The following is a 15,739-nucleotide window of genomic DNA, read 5'->3' on the forward strand; positions in this document are numbered from 1 at the left end:
GTTCGGGCGTCACTTGTAATGTTATTAGGTTTATTTCGAAGCAGCAAAAAAGAAAATGTCAGCAATGCTCTCGCTGGGATTCGAACTCCGGGGCTCTCAGTAGCCAGAATTCCTCTACGAAGGCAGATGGTAAGAAAGCAGACAATTCTTTTGTAATTATTTTAACATTTTAACTAACTCTTAAAGTGCTTTCCTTTAACCAAGTCGTCTGTTAAAGAAAAGCACTTTAATAGTTTGATCAATAACGAAAGAAAAGAAGCCTATATCAATAGCAACAACTCTTCCGTAGTAAATTACGTTCAGAAAGCAGAGAATTACCTTTGAACGATTTTTTTTAAACAATGCAACAAGATCTGACAAGACAGCAAAGATAAGCGAAAAAAAAATCAAAACTATTTTAGTTAATAGCTCCGTTCCGCTAATTAACTGAACGAGGTAGTGATCAGCAAAATTCATGATTGTTAAAATCTATCTCAAATATTTCTGCCCATTAAAAGGGGCTAATTTATCGTCAGAATAATTAGCCCTAAAAAGGAAAATAAAGTTATCTTTAGTATACGTACCGGCTGAGTGATACACTGAGAACAGCTTGCAATGGAAACTTTTTCCTGTAGACTAAAAATCTAATTGAAAATTATTCAGGCAGCTAGCTAACCTTGAACTTTTTACATACTGATGTTATTAACCAACAGCAATGCACATGGGAACAAGAAGAATGCAGGTTCTTTGATCAACAAATTATGACTAAATACAGTACACTTAGATTATCCGATCTCACTGGAACAAGATGGGTTCGACAATCGATTTGCATATTTAGGAAAACGAGTATTTCAAATAAACCACTGGTTCTTGAACACTGCATTATGGAATTAGACACGAATGTATTTTCAAGCATGAAGTGCTTAATTTCGACAGTGAATGATAATTTTTAGCTAAAGAAAAAAAGGTAATAAAGTGCAATACCCAAAACAAGTATCCGTAATTATTGATTTTCTCACGTATGTACCCGCAGCTAATGCACCTGCTCTTTCAAATGTTTTAAACAATTTATAATTTTTAAATTATCCTAAACTGTAACCACAATTCAGATACCATATTTAATAATAACGTACTTAAAAAAGGGATTTTATTTTAACCAGGCGCAATGTCTGAAGTAGACTGAATAAAAGGAACAAGCCTCGAATAAAACAAGGCCAAAGGAGGGTAGGAAAAGTAAATATAGGAGAAGATGTTATGAAAAGTCTGAAGAGATTCAAGAAAATAAATTGCCGAATTCTAGAAAAAAAGCGAACGGAAAACTTCAAAGAATTTTGCTCACGGCCCTTCTTCCGGACTTCCAGACATCCATCCAAACTTCTTAGAAATTTTTTAAATCTGCCCAAAGAAGCTTTAAAGAGGTCGGATAATTTATGTCTTGCAGTATTATTTTGAATAACTGGTATGAAGATTCATGCTTAAATACATAGTTGAATCCTTGTGTAGGTGAATATTAGAGATTAAAGAAAACATTTGGAAGCTATTTATTCGGTGTGGGCTGTTAAATTATTAAATTTATGCTCCTTATTATATTTTATTTCTTATCTCGTTTCCAACTAAAGGAAATCGTAAAGACCAATTTATTAATAACTTTAAAAGAAATTCTAATTTCATTTTGACTTCTTTTGTTCCATTATTATGCACTTTCTTCTGTCTAAATGATGCTTCTCTTTTACGTTTCAAGATGCTATATGTGCAGAGTATAAGATGAGTGAGGATTTAGGAAGTGATTAGAGAAGATGAAATATACACCGTGTTCACAAAAGTCTTTACCCTGCCTTTTTCGCATCCGTTGGTCGTAGACATAGATTGTCAATTATGAAAAAGGTTTTCAATGACGATTCATCTTTGACATTTTTAAATTTAAAGACATCAATTTTATAAATATTATATTACGAAATCTAACTTTTTATACGTTCCTTCGGCCCCCCCTATATTTCTACTTCGAAAAATTTTATACTTGTTATAAAAAATAAAACACAAGAGTTTGACTCCCGTACAAAAAAAATTGACCGAGATGTTTCATTTCAAAATCTGCGATTTTTGACGTCATATTCAATTTGCATTGAAGGGTCGGATAGCAAATAAATTACATTACAATAAATCGAGTTTGATTTTTCTAATATACGTTCTTGTTATAAATAAACTGAGAAGACATGTTAGAACCAAAAATTAAGATAATAATGTATGGCGAACACTTGTTATAAATGAAACTGCACACATAACTATAAAAGCCATACATTTGATGCTGCGTTGCTTTAAGCGAAGAAATATTATAGAAATAGATGAGTTGCTAGCAAATGGAACAAAAGAAAAATGCGGATCTCCTTACTCTTCACCGGTAGTATTAGTACCTAAACCAAGGCTAAACCAAGGACAAGTGCTGCCCAACCGGGACAGCACGACCACGTGGTTAGCGATGCTGACGCCGTACCCAAGAACCCGGGTTCGAAGGACGGAGAAGGTATGGATATTTGTAAATGTATAGTGTCTGTGCGGCATCGGGGCATTCTAATATGCGGAGAGCCGAAAGTCCTCTCGAGAGGTCGTGTGGTAGGGGAAAAGAGATGGGAGACCTTCGGACCCATCCGCCCACGGGTGCTCTCCTTCAAAACTGGGGGCAGAATTAAGAAAAATCACCTGTATGGCGCTCAAGACTCTTGCCAACGACAGGAGCAATCTTGCACCCCTTTCCATGATGAATTTCGTGGGCGTGTTCTGATGTTACTGCCAGACAAGTGAGATAAGTCACAACAACAACGGACAAGTATGACTTCGCGTAGATTACCGGAAACTAAACTCCATCACAGAGACTAGTGGATAGCCTTTGCCCAGGACTGAGGATCTTTTTCATGAAGCCAAACTTACGAATAATCTACAGCTTTTAGAAACTTCTTAAAGAATATTCTTGTACTTTCATAGTTAGATGGCATCATCTAAACACGAAAGACTCGTACAGAATCTCGGATGAATCTTTGCATCATTTAAAGCATTTTTACAACTGGAAGTATATGTTTCTGACCAATAGTTAGGAAAAAAACGTTGAGAAAGAACTTTTGAGAACACGATGTACATACAGTGATGAAAGAAGTGATATAATGATTAAAGACTGTAGCGTCATTAGGTTAATTGGAAGCAGAAAAGATTAAAAATATGCAACCGCCTTCCCCGGGAATCGAACCACGGACCTCTGGAATACCAGCCCAGCGTGCTACCGTAACACCACGAAGGCACGCTAGGAAAATGGTAGAAATATCTTATAAGACATTTAGTAATGTAGTGATCAAGGATATATAGTAATATAGTGATTATTGATTATGAGTACATGTAGTTATATAGTGATTATGAAAGATGACAGTTGTCTAGTTTGTGAATGAGTCACTACTTAGAGAGTATGAGTATTCTTTTGCAGTTATATATACTTTTGTTTGCATATATTTAATCTTCTGTTAGATTATATATATGTAAGTGAATAGTTGATTTTGGTGGTATTCATTAAAGAATGATTAACCAATTTTTATTTGTGAGAATAAAGTAAGAGAATTAGAAAAGCCATAGTCGAAGATAAAAGTTATTGTGAAAGATATTTGTTTTATAATTTACCGAGGACCGCTTTGCTTAATAATAACATAAAATGAAAGATTTACTTATGTTAAGCAGCAAGCTGGAAAACTCAAAAGGCAGAAGATACTTACTATAGTTGTTTGATAATTAACTTCAGCACGCGAAACAAGAAAATTACAAAGACCCTTCCTTCCTCGTGCATTATCTAACTGCTGAAAGACAGTCGGTTAATGAGGAAGAGATGACGATTATTAAGATAAAAAGAACTTGATGAAAAGTTTATATTTTAATTTTTGCCAAAAAAGAAATTGTGATAGAAGGGAAATACGTTTACGTGCTCAAGATTTAAAAAACCGTGAAAGAATTCCCATAAATCTAAAAACAGAACTTATAATGTTTAAAGTGAATAATCCTCTTTTCAAGTACTGGACATGTATTTATTTTTCATTTTTCTCTTGCTCAATCCTTTTCGATTCCGAGACCGGCTTGAGCTAATCCCGCTTTGTGCCATAAAACATTATTAGTGTTGTGTTATGTAATTTCTGTATCCTTTTAGAGGAAATAAAGGAGCGTAAAGAATTTAAATACTTACCCGTTTATGAAATATAAGCAAAAATTATAAATTTATGCTTGTATATTATGAGAGCCACTACCGAGAAAAGGCATTATGAAGAAACTGCCGTAGAGTCGCGTAATAAACATTGCCAAAAATAGTACAAATCACTTATAATAGAATCCAGAGCTAGGAAAATGAGGCATTTAATCTCAGATAAATTACGAGAAGGGGAACCAAATTATCCACGAAAGGTTAGAAATTCATTTAATAAATTATAATTGATAACATTCAACAATGAAATACTTCAAGAAACACCGGTTTAAAATACCATATTTTAAGCACAAAAACTTTATTAATATTCGCAGAGTCGTTAGATTATTTTGAAGCAAGAAAACATGCGTCGAGCATGCTTCCAATTACACCGCGAAGGCATGCGGAAAAAAAAGGGAGAAAATACATTTTACACTATTTATGACAACTGAAAAAGCATCGCATTTTTTATATATACATTATCGGTGCTGTGTCGGTGAATGTCTGATTTCCTTGTTTTATTTTTCGTTACCATCCTCTTGGTCTGGATTGCGCCTCTCAGTTTGCTTGACATATTGTCACAGCATAGTATCAATTCTATAAGCAACAAAGTTCTTTAATTATGAATTAATTTGTTTACGTTATAGCCTTTCAGAAACCAGTTTTCTAATGATGCATATTTTTTGTTGCGTGGTTTTCATCAATTCGGGGCAAAACATGAAAAACGTTTTATTTTATAAAAATTTCAATTGAATTATTAGAGAATTAATGACATTAATTTATTCTCAAAGGTCTGAGATTTTACAGAACTGCATGTCCTGTATTCTAGAATTAAAATTTATGATTAGAACTCACTTATTGACATTGATTTATGTTTAATGAGCTGCAAAGACTAAACATGCCTAAGAAATGCTGTATCGCATATCATTGGTTCTGTACTCTAGCTTTTACATCAATTTCCACTCTAACAAATCCCATTAAGCTGAGACCTGTACAACTTCGCCATAATAGGCTTTCCAAAGTCCGTAAATTGACATGAATTGGAATAACATGGCACTCATCTAGAGTTTATTTCAGCATTAAACGACCTAATGCATGCCACTGGAATTGCATCAGTAGATTAAGGTAGGTTGAATAAGGTTGTCTGAAAATGAAATATAACGCTGTTTTCTTTATGAAGCTTGTCGTCGAACGAGATATATTTTTCGAGGTTTCATCCAGTAATATCCACATTTAAAATTCCTCAGAACTGCACAGCTGTTTTTACTTACTGCTATTCCTGGATTGGATGGAATTATTGCTGGATTGCTTAAGCGAATCCGCACCTCAGTTTTATTTCCTGTAAAGAATGAAGAGTACATATCAGATGATACATGATTTCTGTTTAAAGAACTGTTGTATTGTTTAGAGTGAGACTTTAAAATGAATTGTCAAAGAAATTAAAAAGACGGTTTAACATTTTCAAATTTTTTTGGAAGATTTGAGACAACCCCTTCTTGCTAATTCTAAGCTAACCGATATTAAAGATAGCAAAAACACCGACTTCCGGCAATACCGGTAACACCAGAAAAATATCCCATTGCCAGTGAATATTGGTAATACCAGAAATATTAAACACACATAGTTTTGAAAGAATAACTGTTATAAAACTAAACGTTTTTATTTATTAACAATTTTTATTAAAATGTATTCCTTGAAATACGAAATAAATTGAAAAGAAAGTCGTTAATACTGGGTAATAATTGAGGTTCTTAGGAAGTAATTGGATCAAAATACTTATTTGTCCTTCTTAATTTTGTTACATTTGTCTGCATCGGCCGATTGGGTAAAACCACTGAACCCTGGTAGTTCGGTTTGTGTTCAAATTCCGCGAACGATTTGTCTACATGAGAGATTTCTTGGTTTTCTCCACGTATAATATGAACGCAAAAGAGGTTTCCTCAGAAAGTCCACTACAAAGGCATGTCTCCCATCACGCAGATAGCCCTAGCGGGCTTTTCCATAATTTAATAAATAAATTAAATTCATATATAACGTAAATATGAACCAGTTTCTCTCAGAAAATCTTCCGCAAAGGTATTCTGATCTAGGCAGATCATCCATACGTGCTTTACTTTTGATCAATTAAGCCATAAGGTAATTCTCCCGCCTTCCTAGCGTGCCTTCGTGGTGTAGTGGTTCTGCACGCTGGGCCAGGATTCCAGAGGTCCGTGGTTCGATTCCCGGGGAAGGCGACTGCTCATTGTTCATCTTGCCTGCTTCCAAAAAATACCTAATGTCTCTACAGTGGCGCCCGAACTAAAAGGGTGTTGGATGATGATTCTTCTCACCCAGGATTTGGCGATTGGATCCCCTTAAAACCAGTCGCCCTTTAAAAGGGGGAGTATATAAGGTATGTGATGTAGTGGTCTGCACGCTCAGCGCGTGATTGAGAGGTCCTCGGTTCGATTCCCGGGAAAGGCGGTTGCTAATTTTTCATCTTTCCTGCTTTCTAAAAATAACCTAATGTCTCTACAAAACATACTAAATCAAGAACATATTTAATTAAATGAAATAGAAAAATCAATAGCACATATTTTGTAAATTTTTGCTTCGTTATTATCGCTTAACTTTCAATAAACGCATCAAATTTATACAAAGTATCATATGATAAATAATTACAATATATCTATTTGGTTTTTTGAGGGAATGAGAATGTTTAGATTACGGTATTAAATTTATTTTACATTGTACTTAGAAGATTTTACAGTTAACGAAATGTAAATCATGCGGTATCCATTTAACAAAAATATTATTCATTTGTAAATAATGTTTTGTAATGGACTGAATGACTGATTTTGGAGTATTCCAAAGCAGAAAACGAGACTCTTTGTTCACCAAAGTTTTGATTCATGCGTTCTAGCTTTAATGCTGTCATTTCATTCCATTCATGATGATCCATTGATGAATCATGTTCTGAGACATCACCAACTCATTGATCTGACACATCGCGTTTTCTTTCTTTGAATGATTTCATTTCCATCCAGTTTTTGGCTGTTGATATTTTGTACGCGCGATTACCTAATTATTTCTTTCGATGACTTTCCGCTACCACATGCACTCCAATCTAATACCGAAAACCTAAATAATAATAATAATAATAATAATAATAATAATAATGTCTGTAAGAATTCAAGTATTAACGGGCCACCTAAAAGGGCTGTTGTAAAGTTTAATGTGGTTTATCAGTAGAGATAATCAATAGAGATGACCCAGGTGCAACAGCGAAACACTTACAGGATACTACACGAATATACATTTAGACTAACATAGGAGCGTTATATATCATCTGTATATCTGAAAAGAAAAAAAAAATTACGCATACTTCTAGAAAAATATTTAATGTTTTTGATAAGGTACGCAATGAATTAAATGCATTTCTATTTAAATCGATCACATTAAAAAGTTAAAAAAAGAAACTGCATATCTAGCTTTTAAATATCTTGGTTTGTAAATCAATAACATGCACATTAAATTTTAAAGATAAATATCTTAAATTTTGCTGAATGGCAAAAGATTCGAAGGACTTCGTATTGTGCACTTGCCCCCCCCCCAAAAAAAAGAGAGACAGAGAGAGAGAAAAGCGAAACTTGTAGGTTAAGTCGTGACGAGAGAATAAAGTCCCCCCTCCCCCCCCAAAAAAAAAGGCTAAGTTTACATCAACTGACCTGCTACTTATGAATTTTCAGATCAAAGATGCCCAAAAAATATTGCAGATTTTAAAAGGGAAACGTTCGGCTAAACTTGTTAATCAGAATTACAAAAACGAAAAAGAAAGGATTATATATAACGCAGTTATTAACCTCTCAGCTTATACATTTTAACTACGTAACTGCATCAAGTTGCATAGCTGGAAAAAACATAGTAATCGTCCAATGCAGTTTGTATTAGTTTAATATTTGTTAGTATAATCCTTGTAACTTTTGCAGTTAAATATATTTAATGTAAGGAAATATCACTATTTGTAAATTGCGGTGATTGTGTAGGGTACTGTCCTGTGTAAATCTAACCTAAAGTTCTATTTAGATTCACAAGTGAGTTATCTCTCAATCTGCTAAAGTACGACAGAGTCCTAAGGAAGTTTTAAATAACTTTTTATATAAAACTCAACAACTGCACTACTTCTGCATAAAAATTAAAACTCGCGGGTAGTAGATAGCAGAAACTTGAATTCACATACTTATATGGATTCTTAGTCGGAAATTACAATATATCTAACCTAATTCAGCGTTTTCTCTAAATCTAAAGCGCTCGATTAAATTTCGGCTAGCAAAAAGGCTGATACCGGGACACTAAAGTAACAAAGCAGGGCCAGAGAAAAGTTCAGCTCAGAGCGCCGTTGCCAGAGCTATATAACTAATATTTTCAAGAATTCCGCCTTATATAGTTTCAACTCATTTGCATCTCAATGAGAGCTAACAAAAAGGAGGAGCTACTGTATGGATTCAAATCATAATAAATGGGTTAATTGACATAAAATGTACAGTTGCAGTCGTTCAGAATAGAGAAGAACATGTCGTTGATATAGGTTCGTTGATACGTGTTTTGAATTCATGTTCTGACATTTTGTATATTTTCATGTCTCAGAAAACTGGATTCATTTAATATTTTCCCTTCAGTTGTGCCTCCTCAGTTAATATGCGAAATATAACTCCAAACCTTGGAATGGTATTCTTGTAAACTCATTCATTCATGGAAATTATGCACGCTTATTGGAATAATGCTTTGCAGAGCTGCAAGCTTAACAGAAGTGGAAGAGTTGCGGAGGTCGTTCCCCCCCCCCCCCCCGCCTCTCTGGGATACTATAGGTTGGAAGTTCGAAGAGTAGAATCAGGTTTACCTCTAGATTTCTGTTTTGGGAAGTGTGTTTCATTACTGGGTCACTGAAAAGATTTAGGAGGCTTCCAAAGTAGATTTTTTTTTTTCAGAAACGATAATGAATACACTGTAAATCTATAATTTTAGTTGACGATTTCGGTGTGAATTATTTAGTTTACACTGTAAGTAGATATCAGTTACAATTTTTAACGTAGGAATTCTTAATAAAAGTGATTTTGCTGCATTGTAAACAGCATTGTGTGCTATAAGACTTAAAATTTCTGTTTACTCGTTTGTTTATTCATTTGAATACTACCAAAAGGAAGAAATACTTTCATGACGGAGGGGTTCTAAGCGAAACTGCCTGGTATTTATATAACATATGAAAAAAACAACCCGTGCACCCAGCACATTCGCCGGGGTTCTTAAAGCTTCTATTATAGGAAAATAAAAATGTACTTACATTGTGAAGAAACTATTCTTACGTATCATAAGAAGTGAAACTAATCACTGCCTGCAGTTATTAACCAGAATCGTCTTATTACCATGTCGATGTGCGGACTACAAGAGAACATGGGAGAAATGCCTTTAATTCCTTACATTGTTCTTAATCTAATGGTGACTGAGGAAGATGGCGGAAAATTCCTAGTCGGCAAGTCTAAACATGGTAATGAATATGACGCCTGTGGGAGGAATGTCTTTAATTCCTTACATTGTTTTTTATCTAATGGCGACTGAAGAAGACAGAGGAAAATTTTAAATCGACAAATCTAAATATGGTGACTAATATGAAACTCATGGGAGGAATGTCTTTAGTTCCTTGCACTAGACTTAATCTAATGTCGACTGATGAAGAAGGGGTAAAATTCGTAGTCGACAAGTCTAAATATGGTGAGGAATATGACGCCCACCATTTAAATTCCGCGTCAGTTCTGGGGGTGTTTGAAAGAAACTACTTTTTGAAAATTTCACCATTCTCTTAAACGCAGTCGACCTCGGGAATTTCGCATTATTGGATAGATGTGCTGAGCGTAAGATCATATGCACACATCAGAGGAATATAAGTAATTCTTAATATTGTATATGCGTGATATATATTGTGAATACAGATCTTAAGAACATTATACAAATAAAGCTCCAAAAAAAAGGAAAGACTTTGGAAATAGGATATTCATTTAGTGATAAATATCAAAATGTAGTTTTATCATCCATAATTGTTATCACAGATTCGTGTACACTCTTCTTTTAATATCATTTACTTATAGTAAAGATTCAATATACCTCTAAATTAATTTCAAAGACGTTTTATATCAAACTCAAATTATACGTAATTATTTTTGACACAGTACTTTATAGTAATATCTAAACCATTCTTTATTGCTGCAAATCTTTGTATGGACGCGAAAATAAACCCATTCTTTAATGTTTTAAAATATGGTCACCTAAAGATGCTGTAACATTTAGTATTCTTTGCTTGCATAAGCTAACTAGACGCCAATACACTGGATCAATAGTAAGGAATTATCCTAAGTCTTAAGTATCACGAAGTCCAGGAAAAAGGAGTAAAGGACCCTTTAGTAACTCAATAATATTCACAGATGGCACTGACTCGTGCTTACAAAAGCTTAACTCAAAAGGTAATAAGTAACTTAAAACAGAATAGAGTTAAGCTAGCCTAACGACTTTTCACAGGCCACTTAACGCGCAGGTAGGCTCTGACTCATGAAAGTCGGCATAAACAAGCTTAATGGCTAAAAGCACTCAACGCGACAGAAATGTAATCGCTAGTTAATCAAAGATATCAAGGCGGCCTTTAGCCAGGCAGAATACTCACGCTCTCTCGCTTTAAATTCACCTTCTAGAACCTTCCCTTAAATACTAACTTTTTCCTACCCTATTAGAATATACGACCGTTACCTCATTTGCATTCTGGCAAGAAAGCATGGGTTGAAAGCGATAGTAATAAGCAAATTGCTTTACAATAAAATTAACTGTTAAATGGCTTAAATAAATTCCAACAATTTGTTATAAATAATTATAACACAATTTCTCAAAAAATTCTAAATCTACGGGTAAAGCGTTCTTCAAAGACAAAGCGAGAATTAGCGAATTAGCAACTTAGTCTTCTGCGTAGGGTCTACTGTGAATGCTCCCAAAAAGATTTAGACTCTAGAACGTGTGAGAAAAAATACACTACATTAGCATTAATATTCACATAATGTAATATACATTTTCATTACCTTTTGTATTTCTACGTTTTAATTAGTATAATTTCTCTTACTTTTTTTAGTACTTAAAAAAATATGAAGCTCGAAAATGTCATTTATATCAATTTATTTAAACAGTTACGCATATTTATATAATTAAACTTCCTTTGATTTATGCGCTGAAAAAGATCAATTAAAATCAATTGGCGGAATACAAAAAATTGTTCCGATAAAGGTATGTTATAAATTCAAAATTCGTTTTGCTTTTCTGGAAGAAGTATTACTGTGTGATATATTTCCTAACAAATGATGCAAGTGTTATATTTTCGATTTTTTTTTTTTTTTAACTTTAAAAACAATAGCAAATGAAAACACTGAATAATCAAATTCATTGATGCAATTGGACTTCAGTAATTTAAAACTTGTTAGCAATTCAGTTTGACAAACCGGGAATCAATTTATCAGAAAACCCGAATTTTTATATTTTTAAAATTTCCATGTTTTTCCCATGTAGGCATAAGTAATTACATTTATTTCCATATACGTTATATTTATATATCGTTTTTCTGGTATTCATAATTAAAAGATTAGAAGCTTAATTACTTTTGCTTAAGTAAGAAGCTAGTACAGTGCATTAAAATTAAAACTCACGTTCTGTATAAACTTTGTTATTATCTTTTAAATTTCTGCATATTTTAAACCTTTTAAGCAAAGTTAAAAATTGAATTTCAATACCATAAGTAACATTAAGAACTAAGTCAGTTATCATAAAACTGAAGTTGACAAAACTTTAAATTCCAAATTGTCGGAGATATATTTTTGCTAATCCTAGTGAGGAGATATACGAATCTTTATGCACGTTACACGATCTTATTATTAAATTATGCAAAAAAATCAGCCTCAGACAATTTGTCTTACGGTAAATTAAAAATGTGCTTAGTGCGTATTTATGTTAAATATATCAGTTTAAATGTCATCGAAATATAATTTTTAAAGAGTTTTTTAAGAGAATTTCGCGCAAAAATAAGATAATAGAATATTTAAGCGTTATTTTATCTTTTAGCAACAGTTCTTAATAAAAGAAAGAAAAAAAAAAAAAAAAAAAAAAAAAAAAAGCTTAAATTTTAGGAACATAGATTAATCTTCGGTATTTTTTACCCCAAATGGCATTATTCCAGAAGGACATTTTGTTCCAGAAGGGTGAAGTCTCGAAACTGCTTTTTGCTTCGAAATCAATGTAAGCGGCTGTATCGCTTTTAAAATTGTTGCCACCAAATATTATCGCTCTGTATTATATTTAAAGAAACTAAATAATGAAGAACCTACATGAATGTGTGAAAAAACAACGGTACCTGGAATCATCAAATTTTGAAAAACGTAGTCCTCCATCCGATCATGGGCACTTGGGAGTCCGAATTTCGAATTTGTTTTATTGTCTATTTCATAATTTGTTGCACTTAAACGAATGTATGATTAAAAAACTCAGCGAATTCAAAGTGAGCCGTGGCAACACTGTAGGGAATAAAACATTTTGATCTCCAGCGCGCCAGACTGTCTATCGAAAATTCTAAAGATATGCTGTTCTTATAAAAAATTTTAGCAGAATGTGGCTTTAGCCCAAATGCTCTCGAAACATGTATGTGTCTGTAAATGACCCCCCCGCAAAAAAAAAAAACCGCCCGTTTGCGCGTAATACAATATCTGAAAGCTTCCAAATAGTTTTTCTGAAGGCCCACCAGCGGCCGAGCGGTCCATTCGCTGAACACTGGTAGTTCGGTCCGAGGTTCGATTCCCGCGAACGGGCTGGCTGCATGGGTGTTTTCGTGGTTTTCCCCATGTGTAACGTGTATACGAGCCAGGTTCCCTTAGAAAGTCCTCCACGAAGGCATCTCTCCCCTTAGGCAGATAGCCCTCGAGGCTTTGTGCCATAATCGCACACATACGTCAGTAAAACCACGAAGGCATCCCTCCCCTTAGGCAGATAGCCCTAGTGTGCTTTGCCGTAATTAAATACACACACACCACACCATTAGTTTTCTGAATAAAATTCAATGTTCAAAATATAGCAGGTATGAAAGCAGATAAAATTAAAAAATTTGCTTAAATATGTAGCTATTAGTTTTTTGCGTTTCGATAGAAAAATTATTTAAGATAAATATTTTTATTCAGATATGAAGATCAGTATTGATTAATTGAATTAAAAGTATAAATGTTAATTACGAAAAGAAATGAAATTTATTATTTAAAGTATCTACTTATATTTTAACTTTTGTAACCTATCGTAGTATTAATTATCTCATATCACATTTGTTTCACGACTGATTTAATTTTTATTATATAGTTATTACTTATTTAATTGATTATTTATATATTTATAATTTATTTAATAGAAATTAATGATGCATTTTGTATGTTATTTAATTTTAATATCTAGTAACTTAGTGTTTTAATTATTATTATACTAGTTTTTATGGATCATTCCTAACGGTTTAACATGGGCTCCGGCACTTCTGAGTTTTGAAATTAAGCCCTGAAAATGCAAATACCCATCCATACATACAAACAAAAAAATTATCTAACTTACACTTGTTCTTTGCGATGTACGTATTTTGTTCAAACCAATGCACATTTAAAAATCTTCTTTGGCGCAATTTCAGTGACAAACTGGCAAACACTTGGCGACTTTCGCTTCTCGACAGTAACCCTTGGAATACAGAGGGAAACCTGTTCAGAGATCTAGCCGTTTCGGAATATAAGTCGATGGCTCTCTGACAGCTACGGCTATCGTGCAATGTTTACGTCGCGCTGAGAGACCGGAATTAATACGAAATTCTTTGTTGATATTATTACCTAACAATCATTTCCGACTGACGTTTGAATGCACGGATAACTCCGAACTGCCGTGTCCTCCGGCTTATTCCCTCAAATCTTCCTTCGCGTAATTTAAAATAAAAAAAAATAAAAAAAAAAAAAAAAAATACTTTCTTCGAATTAAACCTCGCTTCCGGAAATATCGTCTATATGAGTACAGATCGCTCGGTATATATCAAGAGCAAACATGATCTGATTTCACACGGAAATAGAAACGAAGTGCGATTTATTCAGATTAAAAAAACATCAGCATTTGCACAAAACGCATTTATTATAGGTGAATATCACTGAAGTGTACTCATTGTATGTTTACATTAGAAATACTTTTCGTTGCTATGTTTACAGCATTCGTTGGAGCTCGGATTTAAAGAATGGAAGTTTCTAAGTTGACGAATTCTGCGAATGAAAAATTACCTTTGGAAATTCTTAATTCTGAATCTTCTGCTAACTACATTAAGAGCTGGCCAGTACAATTACCTGTCCCTGAGAAGACATTTTACATTAAAGGAACTCGTAACACAAGGCACAAACCTTATCATTTCAAGTATACCTATATGAAGAACTGGTTAATTCCTCTTGATGGCCCAGTGCCTCTGGATCATGTCCATTTTCTGTTGGACTGCTTTGTAGTTTCAGCTGGCCCAGTACCACCTCAGCTTGGCAGATACCATCCTCAATCAGATCCTGAAGAATTTGTGCAGAAAGAAAAAACTGAAGACACCTGGAGTGTAAATAGTACCGAGGAAGAGGTTTATTGGGCTAAAATGAGTACACAAAAGCCTAAGGCTTCCTCTACATTCAGAGATGCTGGCACATCTTCGATGGCAAATACATACGAAAAAGATACTGAAGATTATTCTTTTGAACGCTGTTTTTCTACAACCATGACACGATTTGAGTCAAGGCACGTTATTCCATCTGATTTCCCTTCATCCGAGGACATTGTCCGAGAACTTGCGGAAATGAGACTTGTCTTGGAGAGACTTTTAGAAAACCATGATATGGTCAACTGGGATCACCCACGTGGTCTGCGAGATGTACTCGAATTATTGCCGGAAGACATGAGCCCTAATGAGCCATCTCCTCATTATCCGGTTGGGGATTGGCAATTTGATGAATGTGGGATATGCTACGAAAGTCAATGGCTATACCACCGAGCTTGTTGCGGTTTTTCTGCGTGTTCCAGTTGCTTGCAGTCTTATTTTTCATCTAAGATAGATGATGGCCAAGTCAAAATAGAATGCTGCAACACATCATGCAGCTCATACGTACACAGAGATGAAATTTCAGCTCGTCTAAGTATAGCTGATAAAGAGAAATTCCACAAACTTTTGATTCTTGCTAATCAAGATTCTAACACCAAAACCTGTCCACGCTGCAGTCATGTCACAAAGATCGCTAGCAAGTCGAAGAAGAAAAAAGAACAGAAATTCCCTTGGTAAGTGAAAAACATTCTCTCATTTTTCCTAGTTTATCATTTGTAATTTTAAACTTATATTTTACGCGAGTTTTATAAGAAGTGTTTCCTTAACATTTGCTAAGCAGCAAAACCATAATTATAATACTGAATTAGATTGTATTAAATTAAAAACCTTTTCTTTCCTTTTAATATTTTCAT

At 34.0% G+C, this 15,739-nt stretch overlaps 1 protein-coding gene and 1 non-coding gene across 2 annotated transcripts in view; both read left to right on the top strand.

The window, feature by feature from the left end:
• Positions 1-6,346: 6,346 nt before the first annotated feature.
• Positions 6,347-6,420, top strand: TRNAP-AGG (transfer RNA proline (anticodon AGG)). The gene has a single exon. It is a non-coding gene; the product is annotated as a tRNA-Pro (tRNA).
• Positions 6,421-13,988: 7,568 nt separating this feature from the next.
• Positions 13,989-15,739, top strand: part of LOC118182333 (uncharacterized) — a 129,093-nt gene continuing 127,342 nt past the window's right edge. The window contains exon 1 of the mRNA XM_035351666.2: positions 13,989-15,559. Within this exon, the coding sequence (XP_035207557.1) occupies positions 14,493-15,559 (1,067 nt within the window). The 5' untranslated portion in view covers positions 13,989-14,492. The remainder of the gene's footprint in view (positions 15,560-15,739) is intronic.

This window comes from Stegodyphus dumicola, chromosome X2 (genome assembly GCF_044657685.1).
Source record: "Stegodyphus dumicola isolate Sdum_Otavi_A_Nest chromosome X2, ASM4465768v1".
NCBI classification, from domain to species: domain Eukaryota; kingdom Metazoa; phylum Arthropoda; class Arachnida; order Araneae; family Eresidae; genus Stegodyphus; species Stegodyphus dumicola.